Below are 21,254 nucleotides of genomic sequence, written 5' to 3'. Positions count from 1 at the left end.
TAATCGAAAAATGTTTAATTTAAATGAAATTTTTCCAATGTTTTGTTTTATTGTTCAGACTTAAAAAATAAATTAACATTTTTATCTTCTCCTGTTTGTGTATTTCTTGGCCAAAATAGGTGGATTCTCATTATTTTAAATCAAATGAAACTTATTATTTATTATTATTATTTACTATCAACCGAATTTTGAACTTACTTAATCAGACAATAAATCGCGAGCTAAAATGCAATAGATACGATGAAATCTCTTTCAAATTAATATTTTTGTAATGAAGTGTTTGAGTTTTTGTTGTTAGTTGTTGTTGTTGTTTTTTTACATGATTGTTCGCTTAAAAATGTGAAACAAATATTGTTGTTTGCTCTTTTCGATCCGAAAAGAATATGCAATTAATCGAAATTTTCGAGCGAAGCTGGTGGGTTTCTTTGTATGAAAATGCTGGTTAGTTGAAGATATTGTTCGGGAGTGATTTTAAACTGATCGAACAGCTTTGATATCCACAAATGAATGTGTTCAGGTAAAATGCCGGTGTCAATTGTACGTGGTGACATTCGATGAGTGCTTCCAATATATTCCTTAAGAGCCGTCAAAAAATCGTCGAGTAATATATGTTGTTCGCGCTTACTTGTGGCCACAATGTCCATAAGTTTTTGACGTAATGTCGATACGGACACTTTATCAAGGAAATTACTTGCAAAATTTTCATCCATATTGATTTTTTCGGTGGTGTAATCGATAATTGCGTTTGGTGATTTCAATGTTAAACGATCACAAATGACTGAGCAAAGATTTTCGGTGATTGCATTCTCCAAAAATGATTCTGAATGTTGTTCGGCCAACTCTTCCAAAACAACCGTTTCGATTTGTTTATCGTTCGTCATCATCGTAGATAGCCGTTTGGTTAATACTCTTGCGTCGAATGCCGAATCAAACTTTTTGAGAATATCGTTTGGTGAATACTTTGATAATAGATGCGAAAAAATTGCATCATCGGAAAAATCGTCAAGGGTTTTTGGAAATTGTGGCGATTGTGATGATGCTTCAATTGGTACTTTAACGGTTTCAATTGGTTCATCTTCATTTGACTCCGTTGAGCTGTCATCACTATTTGAATCGTGATTGTTTGAATTCGTTTTTACCGTTATTAAGGCATCACCAGTTAATTTCTTCTCCTGTTTGGCCCGATACGTGTCTCTATCCATTCCAATTATTTCCCGTATTTGTTTCACACTCACACTCACATCTTCCTGCTTAACGTGTGATGTTGATTCAAGCGTTATTGCATTCGAATCAGCCAATTGTGATGTTTTACTATCGTTGGTGGCTACTACTGTTTTGGCACTGTCATTTTGATTTTTGTTTCGTTTCAATTTTAGTTTTTTAAGACGATTGGCACGTCGACATGGTGAATCGTTCGATGGCAACATATAGAATGGAGTAAATTCTTCATCGATAATGTACTCTTTTGTGTGTGATAATGGAAAACCAAAAGAAACACGCTTTCTCTTATGCGCCGGCGATTGTATGGAATCGTCCATTGAAATGTTTGAGCTCTTTCGCTTTAGAATACTGATGCCAGGACTTTCATATGGCGATGGTAATGCTCCTGATAGTGTTAAAAAGTTTCCATTTTCATTTGGCTTCAACTCATTTCGTTCGTTTTGTTTTTCTTTTGACGCTTTTGTGTCTGGTGTACTGACAACATGCTCATAAATTGGTGCCGTTTCCAATTGATTAATGGCTGGCGATGCGGTTTTTGAAATGTTAACAAACGCACTTTCCGCCATTAACATTGGTGTTGGTGATGCAGGTTTCGGACTCTTGATCATATTCAGTAATTGTGCACCACGTCCCGATAACGGGGTTTTAAATTTCGATGATACTGGACTGTGATGAGATTGAATTGGGGTGCTTGATTGAATTGCAAGTTGTGTTTGTGTTTTAATTTGCTTTGTACCAGATGCAATGGGTGATTCGCCAATTGTAGATGTAGCCAATCGTTGTGCAACTACATTTTTGATGATATCATTTTCTTCGACTTTTTTCAATTCGGTCTCTTCTTTTCTATCTTCTTCTGTCGTTGATTTTTCATTCACTTCTTGATTTTCTGGAATCACGGACTCTTGTGGATTTTTTATTTCATCCAAACCATCATCAACGCTGGCCGTCTTTTCAACGTTTGCCGTTGCCGATGCAATTGGTGAAATATTTATTGTGTCACTTAAGAACTCCAAACTCCGTGGCGCCGCAATTTCTGGCGAAGTTACAATTGAACTTCCATTTAAACTTTTTGATAGGTTTGTATCATCGAAAACAAGAGCACTCATATATGAACGGCTTACTACGTCCGTTTCACTATCATGCTCAGTTTCGCCGTGTTTTGATGGCAAATCGTCCATATTTGAACAATTGCCATTCGATAGAGTTGATATGGTTTCCGTTTCCACTAGTATTTGTGCATTCTGTTCGACCTCAACTTCCATCTTATCATCTTTCAACTCATTGGATTGTGTGGCTAATGTGTCAAGCGTATTTTCTTGTTTCTCATCGGTCTCCATTGCAGTTATTGGCTCATCAATCTCCATTTCGGTGCCATTATTTTCATTTATTTGATGTTGAGTATCTTCGGTTGGTTTTTCTATCATTTGCTCTTCAGCTATTTCATTACTCGTGGAATCTTTCGTTACTTGCTCTGCATCTTTAACTTCTTTTGTATTTTCAACTTTCGGTTTGTCAGCGAATTCTGTTGGTTCTTCGGTCGGTAGCTTTTCTACTTTCAATTCAAGTGTATCTTTAAATTCAGTCTTTTTCTTTTCATCCTTTTGAATTAAATTGGATTGTGTATCTGCTGTTCTCTGGTTTGTGTCCAATATAGAGTTGCGGGTAGATCGTCGTTTTGGTGTTGTTGGTTCACTTGACGCTTCGATCTCTGGTGGTTTTGTTGTTAAAACTTTGTTTTTTGCTTTCACCGATACCGGTGAATGTACTAGTGATGTACGAGTGACTCGTGTTTCTTTTATTTCTGTGGTGGGTTTTACACTATCGGATCGCGTCTTTCTCCTTGCATGTGTATCCGGTTTTTCTTCGATTTTCTTTATTGTGCTACGGGTTAGACGATTACTTTCTGATAGGCTATTGTAAGGCACTTCCTCAACTTTTGCATCGATTTGAATACGATTCAGTTCACGATTCATTCGACGCTTTACATGCGTTTCATCTGTTGTTTCTCTGTCGCTGTCGCTTTGACTTTGACTTGAACGTTTCGGAGATGTTTTGGATGCTTTATCGGTTTTTTGTTTTGTTTGTGATGACGGTACAGTATCTACTGGCAATTCAGTGTTATCGTTCACAACTGCGTTGTTTTCGTTGCATTCCGATTTTATACTTTCTTCATCGGCTGTTTTTGTTGTTTTTTCAAGCGCTTTTGGTGCCCATCCTTGAATGCTGGCGCTATCCTGACTCTGACTCAAGTCATTATACAAAGCTGGTATATCACATCGACGTGTTTTCATCTTCTCCTTCTGATGTTCAGTCAATTTGCTCGGCTCTAGTTTCCATACTTTGTTCACCACAACAAATTCAGCTGGATTATTTTTGCTTGATCGTAGCATTTTGTTGGCCAATGCTGGAGATTTTTCCACTTTATTCTCTTTTCCAATCATTTCTACTAAATCTTTAACCAGACTCGGTTCGGCTCGCACAATCATTTTATCTCCATCGATCAATCGAACTATTTCACACAATTTGGGTGCTATAATTTCAAATTGACTTTGACTAATCGCACGACGAAACTTGATAAGAGCTTCAGTTATCGATTTCAGACCTTTAACAACTTTTTTTCCTTCATGCTGTTCATTTTTAATTACGTATACACATAAGTTGAGCATATCCAATGGTGCATTCTTTAAATCTGGAACAGAAAAATCATATTTTTCAGATAAATTTATAGTTAAAGTAATTGAAAATGAAATTTCTTAAGAAATAAGGTTATATTACCATCAAATTCATAAACCATATATTCAAACAATGTAGCAATGGTATCGTTGACGTAGATACAATGATCGGGATGGGAAATGGTATTTTTCACCGCTTTTGCGCTTTCCTTGCAAAAATCCAATTTACCAATTATGGTTGTTAATAGGTCAGTTGCTCTCAGCAAAGTTTTCGTATAGTCATCAAACTGAAGCAACGGCATGAATAAAAACAAAGTCGATTAGTTGCAACGTATGTAAACAGCACGGTTAATTAAAAACAAAATAATCAAAAAAAAAAAAAAAAACGAAACAAAAAATTAACTGTAAATAAACTTACCTCATTTCGATGCAAATAGAGTGACAGTGGCCAATAGAGAATCTTGTAAAATACTTGCAATGTATGCACATTTTTCGCGTACATTTCGTTCGCTTTTTCTGCGTTGCATTGTATATATTGTAGAATACAGTCAATGAACTCATAAGTGATTGTTAACTTTTTGGCATGAAATCCGTTTGATTGTTCGTCTTCATTTTGGATGAATTGTTCATAGAATTCGGTTAGGAAAAATGTGAAATTCTTCTCAAATTCTTTATCATCTTGATGCGATACGCTTAATAATTTGGCCAACGATTCATCAAGTCGTGATTTCATGTTCGGTAGTTGAACCATTGTATTCATGAGTTTAACAATCGTTTTAACTTTTTCTTCACTCAAAATATCACCGTCATTTCGATCGAAAAGGAACGACGCACCAATTTGACCGACAAGAATCGATGAACACGTGACTGGAATCATTTTTGTTTGTGATGGATTCTAAAACAATTTTTCAAAACGAACGAGCAATTTAACTTTACCACTGAAAATACCAAACTGGAATGATCATTCAATATACTTACAAGTAAATTAAGTCGTAGCAATTGTGAAACGTTGTCCAAAATTAGGTTGATATGTTCAATTTTTTTCGCTTGATTTATGTATTTAAACATTCGTGACCATAAACAAACTGCCAATGTAATGCAATCGATATTATTGTTTGCATTATTTTTTAAACGATTCAACATAAGCGTCGCTTCGCCGCATGCATTTATTAAATACGTTGCGGTCGATTGAATGCTGAATATTGTTTCATTTAAAATCACAAACGATGGTTGATTCAACGAGAATTTGGTAAACAACTCATCGATTTGTTTATCGCTTCCACCAAGAACGCGTATAAATGTTACGATTGCCATTAACGAAACGTCTGGAAAGCTGAAAATTTTAATTGTGATTCATGAGTTATATGTGCATATTTAAATTATTAAAAACAGTTTTTAAAAAAACCTGACAAAGTTACCTCTTAACTTGTGTTGAAGCTTCGTTTGGTTCTAGAAGTAGCTTTGGCGTCGATAATAATGGACCAAAGCAAAAATGAAGAAATGGCTCAAACACCATCGATATAAAATTATCAACATTTCCCTGCACATTGCATATTACATACCTAAGGGGAGAATCACAAAAGAAAAGAATAGAATTAATTTAAAATAATCGCAAACAATCGAATAAGAATCAATAAGAATTAATTAAAAATAGAAAGACATTTTTAAGTGAATTGCCCATATAACATACCACCACGCTTGAAATTTATTTGTCGCTATTTCGACGGTTTTTGCTTGCAACGATTTTAATGGTGTGCACATCAATTTCAAGCGCTTTTCCGAATTCAAACGATTGTGACGCACCAACACTTCTAGCAAAACCTGTAAATGAATTTTTAAAAAAGTCGCAAAATTTATTATGATCCAATTAATGGCTATGATTTTGAGGCGATTGAGAATGTACACTTACACGCCAGCATAGATAACCTTCAGCACGTCGAATTGGTACATTGCTCCTTAGTGCCGGTTCAACTATGGAAAGAAAGGCGTTTAGAGTGCGCGCACTCCGTGGAATATCGATGTCGAGAAGACGAACGCATATACACCAAGTCATATACCTAAGGGGAGAATCACAGAAGAAAAGAATAGAATTAATTTAAAATAGTTGACAAACAATCGAAAAAGAATCGATAAGAAATAATAAATAATAGAAAGGCAAGTCATATACCATTTTGGACTTCCATGTTTGAAGAAGTTGCCTATTTTCACTGTATATTCATTGAGAATGCTGGAACGTGTTTGTTCCCATAGTGGATTTGAATGGTGATGTGAGACAAGCAACATCGGCATTGCTGTTTTCACTGCTTTAATTGCATTTGTTTGAATATCTTCATCCGAATCAAATGCCAGTGGAAAGACGTCTTTCAACCAAAACTCAATTTCAGTTGATGTCATTTTTGTTTCAGGCAACACTTTTATGCAACTGACCACCTTTATGAGTAACTCCAATATCTGCACGGATTAATACCGAAAAATTATTATTGAACAAAAAATTAGAAATTTTATTGACGCAAAAAGGGTCAGTACCTGTGCATATGATCCTCGTTGCTTCTCTTCGAAAATCTCGCGGGCATTTTTATAAACACTTTCTAGTGAAACTTTGTTAAGTATCGATGACATTTCAGATGTTATAAAGCTTTTAATATCTTGTGTTTCTCGTCGATTTTCGATTAATTCCATATACCGACCGGTTTCAATCACTTTAGCTAGAAATGCTGTCGTTGCATTCAAATAAGTTTCCTAAAATATATTGTTTTTAAAAGACGAAGCATTTGATCAAAATCCAATAAAAAAAAATTGTTCCATATATAGATTTATTATGTTCAAACTTACATTCAAATAGATTTGCTCGATATTCACCGATAATAATGTCAATTCGAATGATTTGAATATGACATTAAGCAAATCTTCGTTTGATTGATTAGCAAGCTTCTGTTGAATGGCTTGTGTGATTGTTCGTCTTATGAAACTGTTTTTCAATTGTAATAAATTTTCTAAAATCGTACGATACCGAAGTTTCACCGGATCAATTTTCGACAAATGCAGTGATTTGTTATTGACGATACTAGATGTGTTCTCCTGAATTGGACCAATTTTTGAAATTGTATGTTTATCATTCGGTTGAAGTCGCGAATTGATTACAGTTTGGCCAACAATAGTCGATGATTTCTGTGTACTCGGAACGGCCGATGTTACTTTTGATGCTTTGAATTGTAAAAATGTTTGCAAACGATTTGAAGCTGATGATGTTGATGGCACAGCAATCAATTGATTAGTTGTTGGTCTTGAAATTGGTTTTTTGGGAGCAATTGTCACTGGTTGACTTGATGATTTCGGTGTATTCACCTTTGTTGTGATAGAAACGTGCTCCGCTTTTGTTGATGGTGGAATTGTTTGTATTGATTGAACATAAATTAATTTTGTCTTCGGAACACTTGAACCAATCACTGACACTGGTTGAACTAACGTAACACTCGGTCTTGTAACTAAACTAACTTTATTTGAAGTTTTTTCCTTGGGAATAGATGGTAGACTCATAATGATTTAATGCGAACGTTGTTTTCACATAACATTCGTTTTGTCGATGAATTTATGTGCCGAATACCTGTCAAATATAACCAAAAATCAACAAATTAATCACGTCATTCGACATTTACTTCAGATGAAAATCAATGCTCCACACGAATATTATCTGCAATCTCAAATCGCATTGTTAAAATCCTCTTGGGCATTTCATGAATGTTCTCATCACATGTTTGTCCATTAATTACGATTTAAAATTATGTATGTACAGTATGTTGATTAGAAATAGCATAATACATGCGGATTAATAGTAATATGAATAATGAAAATGCACTGAATGTGAATGCAACATGAGAAATGAATGATGACAAAAGTGTTTCAGTGAAAAAAGTACTTTTTCAATAACAACAACAACAACAACAAAGTGTATTCGGAAAATAAAAATTTATTTTCAAATAATTGCACTTTATAGTTACAGCAAATTTTTGTATGTGTGGTTAATTTGTGTGAAATGGATACGTTTGGTAAGTTTTACTTTAGAAAAGGTACGAAATGAACACTTAAATTGTCACAATAATACTGAACACAAACAACTTTTATTTTTCGTCTATCGCAAACAATAATGTCAAAATTGTTAAATGTCAAACACACGACCGACTCTTATGCGTTTACAAGTCTCTCGAACCTCAACCATTTGCAAGTAAAACATTTTTCCATATCAAAACATTTGTGCCGCCGCTTTTATTATGAAAGTTTCAAATCGAAATGTTGAACTGAATTGAAATCACTTGAATCACATTTCATTTCACAATTTGTATTTTTTTGTGACATTTTGAAATTGATACACTTTGCCGTAAGTTTGACGTAGTCGTCGTTGTCGTCGACAAACAAAACAATTGAAATTCAGAGCTAAACAACGGTGACTGACTCATTTATTTTCACTTGTATTCTTGATGCTATTGCACTGTAAAAAACGATTTGATGCCGTTCTGCTTTGCGATCGTTGCACGGACTCTCTTAACCAATTGGATATGTTGTGCTGAAAACAAAGCAAATTCAACAACAAACAATTCGTTCTCTTACATCGACTATCTTTTTTTTTTTTTTCATTTTATAAATAAAAACTATGGAAGATAGACAATCCGTGTGTAGTCGATGCAAGTATTTACTAAGTTTTTAGAAATTTTTGCAATAAATTACCGGATTTTAGCTATTCAGCTCAGATGTAAAATGAACTCAAATGAAATGAATCGACAATAATAATAAATTTGCCAACACAAACAGCACTGCTCTTCAAACAAAATACAATATTTAAACAATACAAACACGCTTTACACCATCGCAAATCGATACAAAATCTATTCGAATTTTATTTAATTTCACAATAAATTCGATTTATTTGGCGATTTTTGGCGAGAACAAAAATAAATTGTGAATTAAAAGAATAAATTCGAAACACTTAAAAGACGCATATGATTACACAAAGCGTCTTTGAAAAGGCGAGACGAGATGGCAAAAAAAAGTTTGAAAGCAATTCACACTGGATGAGTGCGTTTGACTCAAATAAATGTCGACATCAGCATAGCAGTTGACTTTTCATCAAAACACACGAAAAACAATATTACCGCACAACTGACAAAACGTACATCTTTTATCGCTTCTTTCTAGCCGGTTGACTTATCCGAAATTCGATATGATTGATTTCACACGATACGGTTGCAAAAACAACAATATTAACAAACAAAAATTGCTGTCCTTTTTTTAATATAAAATGTACACACACACACTTTTTTTTATAGATTTCAACAATTTGCCGCCATCATATTTGCAATAGTATTCTGACATATGAATACAGATTTCGCGCTCATTTTTTTACCGATAAAAACTTGAAGCATTTGTATTTGTGTTGCACAGGATCGTTTTGTATTGGTATTCAGAGCTATCTTTGATGAGCGAAAAGTCAGTTTCGGTTTTTTGCCGCAATGGAACCGTTCAATGTTCACACATCTGAATCGTATTAAATGAACAAAAAATGGTATTAAATAAGTATGACCACAAATACTATTTTTGGACGACCTTTGTGTTATAGCATAAACTTTTAAGTAGCCATCGTTTGAGATTATTTAATTTAAAATGAATATTTAAATTAATTTATTTTAAAGATAAAACATTTTCGGTAACTTTTGTTATGATAAAAAATAAGTGGGAAATTTAAGAGACATTATTGTAACGTAGTAGGTAGTATCCATCAAATATTCGCGCTAAATAATATGCTCAATGTTTGTAGAGTTTTGAATAAATGTCAAAATGTCAACCATTGCATTTGACTAAAATGTCAAATGTAATACAACAGCCAATATAGACAATAGAGAACATATAATTTCGTTAGATGATACAACACCAAGTGATCAAATCATTTCTGTTCATGTTCGGTGAAATTAAATTGAAGTAAAAATTGCATAGCAAATCCAAACTGAGATAATTTTCGATTGAAATTGATTTGTGATTGAAAATGGATGATAAAAATGATGACAAGCCGGCATGTAAATATGGCATAAAATGTTACCGCCAAAATCAAGAGCACAAGAACCGATTTAGCCATCAGCCAAGGGACCAGTCGGATGTTGATGACGACAATAGTAGATCTTCGCCAGAGATAAAGAAGCGGAAACCATCACCATCATCGTCATCAGAAAGTGAAAATAATAGCAACGATCATGACCAGAGCGATGAAGAAGATGACACAGTAAATGAAACTGAAAACTCTGCAAATGGAAATTCGTCGAAAAACAATGTCGCTGTCGTCAATGTGACCAGAGAAAAGCAAAGTACATCATCATCTGAATCGGTTGGTGCAAGATGTTCCGAATTTATTAACGAAAGTTTCGATAAAGGTCCACATGCTCAGCGTGCCGAACATCAAAAGCTACTTGATTCACCGGCCGAATTTATTAATTCCAAATTTCTCGTTAAAATGCCCAGTGATTTTTTCGATTTTTGGAAATTCTGTGAGTCACAAACTAAAGCCGATTCAAAGCCAGAAAATCTCTTTAATAAATTCGGAATAAATTTGGTCGGACCGTTTGATGTCCTAGCTAAGAAATTTAACAATGTTGGCCCATTTGAACCGGGAGAATATCTACGTCACTGGCGTTTCTATTACGATCCACCCGAATTTCAAGTGAGTAGAACAATTCAATCGATTGTTTGAATTGTATCGGTTTTTGAGTGTACAAAATGTATTCGTTGTTGTTCTTATTTTCTGCTCAGACATTCCTGGTAAAAGAAAAGACAGGTATTCATTATGGATATTGGCGAGATGAACCAAACGGTGATTGTTTAATTGCTCGAAACGATTCTGAAAAGAATTGTGAATTTACTTTTGTCGCTGATAACATGTTTGGCGCACTTTTGTAAGTATACAACAGTTTTTTTAATGTCAACATCTGTGTTGAATGTTTTTTTTTGTACATTCTTAAGATATTTTCTGGAGAAAGACACTCAATTGAGCCCATTCAATCGTTCAGCCGCTGTGGCAATGAAAAAATCAATCGAAGACTTTGCACATCAAAAGAACATATCGTTAACAGGATTTCCGGCCAAATTGAAAGCGCGAAATTTAAAAACGGTTTGTAAAACATTTCATAAGGCCGGTTTGGCTGTACCATACAATCGGAAAACTGACGTTGGATACAGACAGCTTGGTGAAAGCGATGGTTAGTCATTTACATTACGTTTTATCACTGAAGCATCGAGCATACAGCCATTTTTGCGAATCTATTTTCAGCAAATCTCAAGAAAATTCTCAGTCAATTCACGGAAGCTAAGGGTGATAAAGATCGCATCATAGCAGCCATGGACAAACTTCAGCCATTGATCACTGCTGCAAATATTGGTACACTTCTTCATTCTGCATTTACATTTTATTGAAAAGTCAATTAATGTTCCCTTTTTTTATTGTTGATTTATCACAGCTTGCGATGAGAGTGACTTCGGAAGTACGATTGAGCTGGGAATCGACTTATTCTGCTTTGGTTTACCGCAACTGCATTCAGATGCTTTGCAGTTACTTGTTACCGGATACAAAATGGTCAATAAACCACAATTCATCGCTATTATCAAAGCTCATCTGGAAAAACGCATTAAAGATTGTTCAAATCTATCTATTTTAAAGTCAGCACAGAGCTCCCTTAATTCAAAATAATAATCATAACCAAAGTTCAATTAATTGTTATTTTATGTTTTTATGTTTTTTGAAAGCATGTTTCCCAATACTTATGAATCACAAGATACTTGAACCGATTCAAATAAATACAGTTTTTTAAAATTCAAATTTTGAAAATATGTGCTTTTTATTTGTATGTCATTGGAAACTTACCGCAAACATTTGGTCGTTGGAAAAGAAATATGGAATAAGCTAAAATGGAGAGTTTACAAATTACCTACATGAATGTCGAGGTCTTATATTCGAATTAAGTAAGTTTCTAAACTAGGCTCCAAAGTAATGGTGTGTGCCCACAAATTGATAGAGCAGGCGAATTTGGATTTTGATCCACAACTTCCATAAGGCAATCAATGGTCGGTAACTGAATGGAATATTTTCCATTCATAATCTACTTACTGCGTACTATATTTGAAAAGCGAATATTTTGAAAGATCTCTTTTTGAATTGCTTTTAAATCTCAACACATCTATCAATAAAATGTTAAAACAAATTACAAACACAAGATTACACCATTTAAGTATAATCTTGCAATATGAATAGGTCAATAATTGTTTTTTAATCATCCGAAAAACTGTATGATACATGAAATGCGATATCTTGCTTAACAATTTATTATTGTATACAACCAATTTATTTTTGGGAAAGAGATATTGACGTCAATAATAAGAATCATGATTAAAGAAATTGTATATATATAGTACAGTCATTCTGAAATTCCGTTAAACTCATTGGTTCTAATGCCATTTGGTTCAAGAATGTACAAGCTGTCGCTAGCTGCTGTTATCCAAAAATATTAATTGAAATGCATTAATTCGTAGCTATAACATCATCGTCATCATCATTGTCTCGTCACACATTCGTGTGGAACGGTTAACGTATTTGGCGAACACCATTTGGTGTGTACCACATTGACGTTGTCGCCGCTGCTGCCGTCGTAGTCGTCATCATCATCATATTTCGTATTAATTTCTTGGCATTTTTTTTTTCCTTTTCCATTATAATCATGTACGTGCACGCAACCACAACAGCAGAGTCGAACATCGTTCGCCAAACACAATTATGTCTACGTATATATATAAGATATAAATGTATTGTTAATACGTGTGTATTCGTATGGATTTCTATGAAAGAACCCGTTTGTATTTGTTGTTCATGTCCATTAAATGAGCAAAGTGTTGTGTAAAGCAATACATAAAGAGAATGAGAGTGAGATAGTGCATATTTTTTTGTGTATGTATGTATCGACACAAAGGCACATTCGAGTGAAGTCGATGAATGGCTTTTAGTCACCAACTAAGCGACTGACGTTTGCCCGTTTTCTATAATTTTATGTCTGTCGCAATTTTTTGGGTGAAAGAAAAAGATTATTATATTTTGTTTGAATAAATTTCCAAAAGAATATCCATAAGTAAAAGAATTTTTTTGGGTAGATAATTGTGCAAAATAATTGTTTTTTTTTTTTACAAAACATACATCCAACCAAAAAAAGAAAAGATAAATAACATTGGTAAATACGAAAGACTGTGTTAAAATTTCGTCTTTTTTTTTTCAATGGCAAATGAGAGCTAAATTGTATCTGGTTGAAACATCAATGTGAATAAACTAACATCTCCAGTGAACGCAACAACAATAGCAACAGCATTATTTAAGTGTGAGTTTCTATTTTGAATGTGATGAAATTCAATTCTTCGAATCTTTTGCAAAACATAATGTCATTATTCATATATGAAGGGCCATCACCAAATTTAGTGAAGAAAAATTCAAACAATTTTCAAACCACTCATATCATTATCTTTCGATGTATGTATATTTTTTCTTTTGCTTTCTGAGAATTTAAGGGGCGAAAAAAAGAGAGAAAATCCACGGGGAAAAATATAAAAAGAATGAAATAACAAGTGTGTGAACTAACGGCATGTCAATTAGTGTTATTGTAAAGAGAGAAACATTTTTTCTTCTACTCAGTTTAAGCTGAACAAAAATAAAAAGAGTTACACATTGAGAATAAATGAGACAATCAAGTTACTGTAAATACTGTGTGCGTGTATGCATTTTGTATAAATCGAATATACCTTATGGTGTATAATACGATGATGGTTGTGATGACGGCGATGTTATAAATAAGAATGTTAAAATCAACTATGTAATGTACAGAATACAAAAAGTTTCTAAACCATCGTATTGCATTGCGCACGCTACATTACTATACAATTCAACGACAATACATGTGCGCTGTTTTGTCTATTTGCGTTTTTTTCTCTATTTTATACTATCTTATGCCGTTGCCGTTATATACGCTTTACAATATTTTCGGCATTAAAATCATTGTTGAAAAGGATTTGTATCATTCATATTAAGCACAATTTGTGGAAATAAACCGTAGCGCCAAAAAAATATTCAAATGCTAATTTCGATGCTGACCAGATGGAAGAAAGAAATTGTCCAGAGCACTTTTTTTTCTTCTCACAATGCGGTAAACGGGCCCCCTCTCTTTATACCCACAACCAAACGTGATTATTGTAGCATTTTATAGCAACAATACGATGCAGCTGCTATATTACATTTGTGTCGGCTCAATTTCATTGAATGCATTAGAGATAAAGATATCAAAGAATAAGGAAACAAAAGACACATTATTTTTCTTTCTAAAGAATGTTTTCAAAATATAACTGGAAAACAGATCATTCACAATCATTTGTATTCTTTTGAGAGATGAAACGTTTAATTGCAATTTATTGTATTTACTTACAGAATGATCATCCGATCATCGATCATTTCTGTGTTTTATTGTTTTAAGGACTTCCATTCATAACAATTCCATTAAATTTGATATACATGATTTATGAAAATTCAACGGGTTTTAATAACGAAAACGAGCAAAATCTTAATTTGATTTTGTTTCCGTTGAAAACAAGTTAGTCGAAGACGTGAAATTTTAAGCCGAAAAAAAATGTATAGAATTGTGAATTCGCAATGCTAAAACAAACAATCATCAATACGTACATCAAATATCAAATTTCACTTACTCATCAAAATTTTATCGATTATGACTCATTATTCGACGAAGATGGTTTTTTTTTATATCTATGCTTGCATTTGAATAAATATTCAAATGATTACTTAGAAATATCGTTGACGCACGAAACGTAATTAAAATTTCAATTGATTAAGGGAAAGAATTGATAAAAAAATATGAAGATGAATTGCAATTAAAAAAATTGTTTGTCATAAACACAAAATTTGATCTGAATATTTAAAAATAAAAAAAGGAACATGAATGTTTGAAAATAAACCTGAAATCCAATCTAAATTTCAATAACATTTGCACGATATTTTTGTAGCGCTTCCATTGAATGATGATGATTTCACATTTCAATCGAATCAATTCAGTTGTAATTGTGTTGTTGTTGTTTTTTTCTCCAAATCTTGTATGTTTCATCAAAAAAACAACGAAAAAAAAAAACAAAATTTGTATCTCGCTTTGATCTCCCCACTATGCAAATCAAATCGATTTGACATTGACGATTTACCCTCACAACGAACTCAGTTTCAATTGTAAATTTGGAAGAAATAAGAATTATTCAAAACCGACATACACACTGCAACATTCATCGGAGCATTAGCAAATGTTTATATGTGTTCCTGGTAATATTGGTTTTAATATGAATTCATGTGAAATTGGAATATTCCTGTGAAAGAAATACAGTGAACGAGAAAGATAATAAAAAAAAGCATACAAAAATTGGAAACATATCTTGCCCAGCTTAACGGAATGTATTCTATTTGGTGTTGTGAAGAAATTCAAGTGAAAAAGAAATATATCGTATATAACACAAACGACTTAAAATGAAATATACGCAAAATGAGTAAGCGAGGAATCAGCTCAATGAAAAGCAAACTCAATTTTAACAAGAAAAGAAAACGAAACTTAAAAGAGAAATAATAATAATAATAATAGCAAAAACGTACGGAACACAAGTCAAAGAAGAAAAAACACAAGACGAAGAAGAAAATAATAAAAAAAAGAAACGCACATAGGATTTGTTCGTTTGCTGGTTTTCTTCCACTTTTCATATGTATGTCTGTGTACAATCCTACGAAATGTTTGAATCGAACATTTCTTGGAAGTAACATTTTTTTCTCTCAACGTATATTTATATGAATGTATACAGCATATACGTATGCATGTACGTATGCATACACGAAGCAGTGCATAAGACTTATTCACCAGTCATCTCTCTTAAAATGGTTGGATGTGTATTTTATATATAGATGTGTACATATATTCGAAATATCGTTTCTCTACCTCTACATTTGTTCATCGTCTTCGTCTGCATTGCGTTTTTATTTTATGAACAATCTTATATAAATGCAAGATTTCGATGTTGATTATAATGTAAGAGTGCGTGTCACTTCTTTTTTCGTACTTCGTTCAATACATATTAGTTTTCATTATTATTTCCAATTTTTGTTTCAATCACGCAAACTTATGAATGTATTAGACATTAACACAGGTTAATATTATGTGCACAAAATTTGAATACATAAAATGAAACATGATATTACGCTTATTACGATCTCTCCTGTAAATATTTAATAAAACTCACAGTGGTGTAACTTGAATTTTAACTAAATTTGCCGAACAGTTTGTCATAAAAAATATATCATAGTGTGCAAAAAAATACACGGAAATCTCTGCTCCCAAGAACGGCTTTGATTATCTTGTTTGTGTGTGTGTGTGTTTGTGAGTGCTTTTTTTTTGTTCCTACATTGCATTCATTCATCATAATTCAAGTCCACGTGCTCACGTTTAAACAATTACTTTTCAATTCAATAGAATTGTTTTTGAATGGTTGATTTCGCTGAATATCAATGTATGAACATATGAACACAGAAACTAATCGTGAGTCTTCTTATTGAATCGATTGAACAACTAACGCATTCAAATTCAATTGAATTAATTTGATTATTTTGTGTTTTTTTTTATGTTTTCTTTCTGCATACCACTTTTACGAATCGGTATTTGAAGAAATACAGAGAGCACGCCCTCAACTCGAAAATATTTGAAAAAACAAAATCAAATAATACGTAGAATTTTTTCGCTTCTATTAAAGTAAAATTGGCGCTATCGTTTGAATTTCGGTTCAAATATACGTTTTTCTTCCATAATTTGAATTGGTATTATTTTAATAATAAGTTCCATAAATAGTTCGAACGAAATTCAAATGTGAAGTGAAAAACTCCGTCTTCTGATTAGGCCACGGATATGGCAGCTACTGGCCTGTTTATTTTTTTAACGTTTGTTGTAGTGTTTTTCGAATTCTAAATAGCATGTCGACCGTTTCAATTTTATTTGCATAAATTGGAAATTATTTTTGAATGCAATGAGACATTTTCAACAAAATTCAACGATTTTATTTTTAATAAATTAATAAATACATTCAATCAAACTCAATCAGCTGAATAGCATATTTTCATTGTATTGTTCCAAGAATTTATTGAATATATATATGTATATATCGAATATCGAGGGGATTGGAAATGGGGGCTTTGCTATCGCTAATGCTAACTTTTATACAATTTACTAAACTGTGCTAATCGTTTCCGAATCATTTTGTGGCTTAAATAAATAGTTGATAATTCACTGTAATTAGGCCATACATTGATTCCCTCCATCGACTACATTTGAATGAAATTATCCATTATGTTAAATACCAACCAAACTGCCAACATTTAAAATTAGTTTTCTTTTCCATTCACGATATCACATGTGAATGAGATCATTCATTAAATGTTTAATTTTTTTTATTGTTACGAACTAAAACATTTCAATTGATACGACTTTATTATTCTATTTGTGTTTACGAAAAATAAAAACAGGTATTCCGGAACAAACTGTCAATCGGTCAATATTGGAATGAACGAATTTATGTATAATTATACCATCATTAGTTTCAATAATTGTTTTCATTGAACGTTTATTGATAAAATCTTAAAAGGCCGAAATCGAAATAATATTTTATTGGCCCAATTGGCTACCTGAAAATTAACATTCAACCATTCCCGAGAAAATGTTTTACGACATTCAAAGATTTGTCATAATCCTACCTTGAAAGTTTACATACTACAGTGCACACATGGGTCATCACAATTCAAAACATAGCCAGCAGGTAACGTCATAAACTTTATATTATGTGCTATACATTGAAAAGAATTTGTTTATTGAAAACATTTTTGTTTATATTTTACTTGTTTTTTTTTTCTATCTCATACTCGTTCTCATTTTCTCTATCGTACGTCACATTTGGATGCTATATTTAGATGCCTGATGACCAACAGATGACAAACAAAATCGAAGAGCATGGCAGATCATCATCAACGGCAAGAGATTTACAAGCAAAAATTGGTAAAAATAGACAAAAACCAGCATCAGCATCATCAAATGCAAAAAAGTTGAAAAAAGAGCAACATCAACCGTCAACTAAATCGTCGATTACAAATACGTCATCGGGCAATAAAGAACGCAACGCAGGTTCTGTTGTGATTACGATTCGTTTATTAAAAATGGAATCAGCAAAAAATGTTGAGACAATCACTATCGATGACGATGATGAATTTCAAACCGATACATTTTCAAATAAAAATTATTCATCAGATGTAACGCATACCCAGTGTGAAAGTGATTTTCCGCGGCACTATGTTAATGTGCAAGATGTAAATCGTACACAGAATCAAAATGCTAGCTATAAATTGGACAATAATAATGGAGTATTGAATAAAAGTGACATTTATGCACCAATGTGTACTAATAATATAAGAGAGATTGATGATGGCATTACAGTAAATAATTTTATGATTTGTGACATTGGTAATAGTGGTGAAATGGAACAAAATATTTGTAGCACTAAGAATCAACATGTAAATTGCGCTTTGCGTAGCGAAGCAAAAATCTGTGATAAAAATTTAGCAAATTATACATCACAATCAAAACAACCATCAAACATGGTAAATCCTTTGACGCAAACATTCAACAAAATTACATTAACGGATGCAACACAATCGGAACAACATTTGCCACAAACAAACAATGCAAATACAATGAATTTAATTAATACAGTATCACCATATCCACATCATATCCCAATCGCCAACATTCGATCGGACTGCTTGAATACAGCTATTGATGAACGTGAGTTTACTGTTTATTATTTATTACCGAAATGCCATAGAACTTATGATTCGTTTATTATTTAATTGTACGAATGGATATATTGTTTCCGGGCGTATTGCGTCATCATTGATACTCCGAATATAATTGAATTTTAATTTCGAATATTTTCTGTTTTCAAACGTTTGGTTTAAAACATGTGTGTATTTCATGAAGCAATCGAACATTTCTCGCAATCTATATGTATATTCTTTGGCACAGACTTTTTCGCAACCTTTTAACCAATTTTCTTTTTTTACTTTTGCATTTCAGATTTTCAGCAAGCAAAAAATGGTGAAAGTTGCTGTGAAAAACACAATCTAACCAGTAAAGACACCAAGGAGCTTAAGTCAAAAAAACCAAACTGGAGTATTAAATTGAATTGTGCAAAACTGAAAGGAATTAAATCGTTATCTTCATCATTCTCACAACAACGTAAGTTTAATAATCAAATGATAAATTTATCAAATTATTAATGAATATGGTTTCAATATGCAAAATAAATAGCTTCAACATCGCCTTCATCATCATCAACAATGGCCAAGAATTCGGATAACTCAACCACAGAATCAAACAATGTTGGCAAACAAACCACAACTTGTACAACTGTATCGGGACAATCGCCAACAACTTTATTAATAGACAATTCAGCTTTGATCGTTGTTACAATGGATCAACAAGATCAGTGGTATCCCGATGCAACTGATGATTGTGATAAAAAGGCACGTTTGCAACGTGCCCTTGAAATTGCCGAAGGTGTCGAACCACCGCCTGGTTTTATATCATCAAGTTCTGTAAAATCATTAAATTCAATGACATCATCAAATCTACAAGTGATCAACAACATGATTCCAGGTTGTCCAAACAAAGTTGCTTTATCAAATCCGTTTATCGTTTGTTCAAATTCCTCAACGCTGAAGTTTTTACTGCAGCATGCAGACGATGGCCCAAGAATACATTCACAGGTGAGAACACTTCCAAATGTTGCGGTCATTTGAAGAAAAAAATGAGTAGCAAACCTTAATGAATATGTATGAAATAAAAAATTTCAGGCGGATTATATTCATTGTTTGGTGCCTGATTTAAAGCAAATTACCAATTGCTCATTCTATTGGGGAAAAATGGATCGATACGAGGCTGAGCGACTATTAGAAAACAAACCGGAAGGTACATTTTTGTTACGTGATTCAGCACAAGAAGAATTCCTATTTTCAGTGTCGTTCCGGAAATACGGTCGCTCGCTTCATGCTCGCATTGAACAATATAATCACAATTTTAGGTGAGTTAACTCATGCCAGATAGAGACACTTAATCAATTTCATTGATAAATTACTAATTATTTTATACATTATTTCATTGAATAGTTTTGATTGTCACGATCCAGGAGTGTATACGTCAAAAACGGTGACGGGTCTATTGGAACATTATAAAGATCCAGCATGTGTAATGTTCTTTGAGCCGGCACTAACGCTACCTCTAAATCGAAATTTTGTGTTTTCATTGCAACAATTGTGTCGAGCCACTATTGTCAGTCACACAACATACGATGGCATCAATGAAATGTGCTTACCAATTAAACTGGTATCGTATCTAAAAGAGTATCATTACAAGCAACTTGTTAAAGTCAAAAAATTTGACGAATCAATCTACAGCACAACATAAATTCTTTTTTATCAAATTGAACATCATTTCGTGCCTCATCCAACACCAATTCCCAATTCAACGATCCCGCAAAAAAGAGAGAAAGACATGCATGATGTACATGTCACATTCATTCTTCTCTCACTCCACTAGAACAAACCCAAGCAAAATGTTAATATTTTTAATTTAACTATTTATTGTTTTAAAAAAAAAATTATTATTATTATGGAAAAGTAGAGAAAAGAGAAAAGAAATTTTTATTATCAATGACTTTAGACATAACATAAAGCTATAATTGACATCACATACACAAATAACGAAGCAAATTCGATTTTAAAAGAGCATATTATTTTGGCAAATACGGTAGAAAAAAATTGTTTTTAAAATTTCTATGTATATAAAATTTACATTTACTTTAGTTAAAGAAAGCCAGTCAAAAATGCTTAGAAATGTTTGTGTATTTTAGTGTTTGCAGCGAACATGTTTGTATGCATATTCAATGGACTACGAACTTCTAATTTTAAATTTGACAAATTTTGATTTTAATTTTGAACCAATGATAACTGAATATCACACACTACTCAAAACAATGACAAAAATCAGAGAATATGTGTACTCAAATCAACGCAAGCACTATAGAAAAATTGATTTTGTACAAATTAACAACAAAAAAAGCAACTATTATGAAATACATATATAGAATTTTGAAAAATACAGCTACCTTTTTATTTACTTCAATCTTTTTTTATCAAGATACATTGCATTTATT

General features: G+C 32.7%; 3 protein-coding genes across 8 annotated transcripts; 2 read left to right on the top strand and 1 right to left on the bottom strand.

The window, feature by feature from the left end:
- Positions 1–13: 13 nt before the first annotated feature.
- Positions 14–9,215, bottom strand: LOC116345446 (telomere-associated protein RIF1). Of its 6 annotated transcripts, XM_031774826.1 has the most exons (12): positions 9,062–9,215; positions 8,616–8,773; positions 6,726–7,497; positions 6,420–6,632; positions 6,061–6,344; positions 5,803–5,950; positions 5,584–5,714; positions 5,312–5,455; positions 4,872–5,226; positions 4,312–4,788; positions 3,997–4,180; positions 14–3,910 (listed from the first exon to the last, which is right to left on the bottom strand). In XM_031774826.1, exons 3-12 carry the CDS (start codon positions 7,428–7,430, stop codon positions 390–392), a joined length of 6,162 nt encoding a protein of 2,053 aa, XP_031630686.1. In that variant the 5' UTR covers positions 7,431–7,497; positions 8,616–8,773; positions 9,062–9,215; the 3' UTR covers positions 14–389. The 6 variants fall into 6 exon arrangements, with proteins under 6 accessions (XP_031630686.1, XP_031630689.1, XP_031630687.1 ...); XM_031774829.1 differs by lacking the exon at positions 8,616–8,773 and having other exon boundaries at positions 9,041–9,215; XM_031774827.1 differs by lacking the exon at positions 8,616–8,773.
- Positions 9,216–9,746: 531 nt separating this feature from the next.
- On the top strand, positions 9,747–11,757 carry LOC116345167 (histone PARylation factor 1-like). The gene is made up of 5 exons (XM_031774322.1): positions 9,747–10,596; positions 10,686–10,828; positions 10,896–11,131; positions 11,203–11,310; positions 11,390–11,757. Exons 1-5 carry the CDS (start codon positions 9,928–9,930, stop codon positions 11,617–11,619), a joined length of 1,386 nt encoding a protein of 461 aa, XP_031630182.1. The 5' UTR covers positions 9,747–9,927; the 3' UTR covers positions 11,620–11,757.
- Positions 11,758–12,933: 1,176 nt separating this feature from the next.
- LOC116345400 lies at positions 12,934–21,201 on the top strand. The gene is made up of 7 exons (XM_031774713.1): positions 12,934–13,291; positions 17,518–17,807; positions 17,959–18,826; positions 19,118–19,279; positions 19,352–19,809; positions 19,897–20,123; positions 20,209–21,201. The coding sequence occupies exons 2-7, from the start codon at positions 17,775–17,777 to the stop codon at positions 20,504–20,506; spliced, it is 2,046 nt and encodes a 681-aa protein (XP_031630573.1). The 5' UTR covers positions 12,934–13,291; positions 17,518–17,774; the 3' UTR covers positions 20,507–21,201.
- The last annotated feature ends 53 nt before the right edge of the window (positions 21,202–21,254 follow it).

The sequence above is a fragment of the Contarinia nasturtii genome, unplaced genomic scaffold (assembly GCF_009176525.2).
Source record: "Contarinia nasturtii isolate CC-2019 unplaced genomic scaffold, AAFC_CNas_1.1 Cnas_scaffold_1240, whole genome shotgun sequence".
NCBI classification, from domain to species: domain Eukaryota; kingdom Metazoa; phylum Arthropoda; class Insecta; order Diptera; family Cecidomyiidae; genus Contarinia; species Contarinia nasturtii.
The sequence above is the reverse complement of the archived record's forward strand: the minus strand, read 5'-3'. Positions and strand labels throughout refer to the sequence as shown.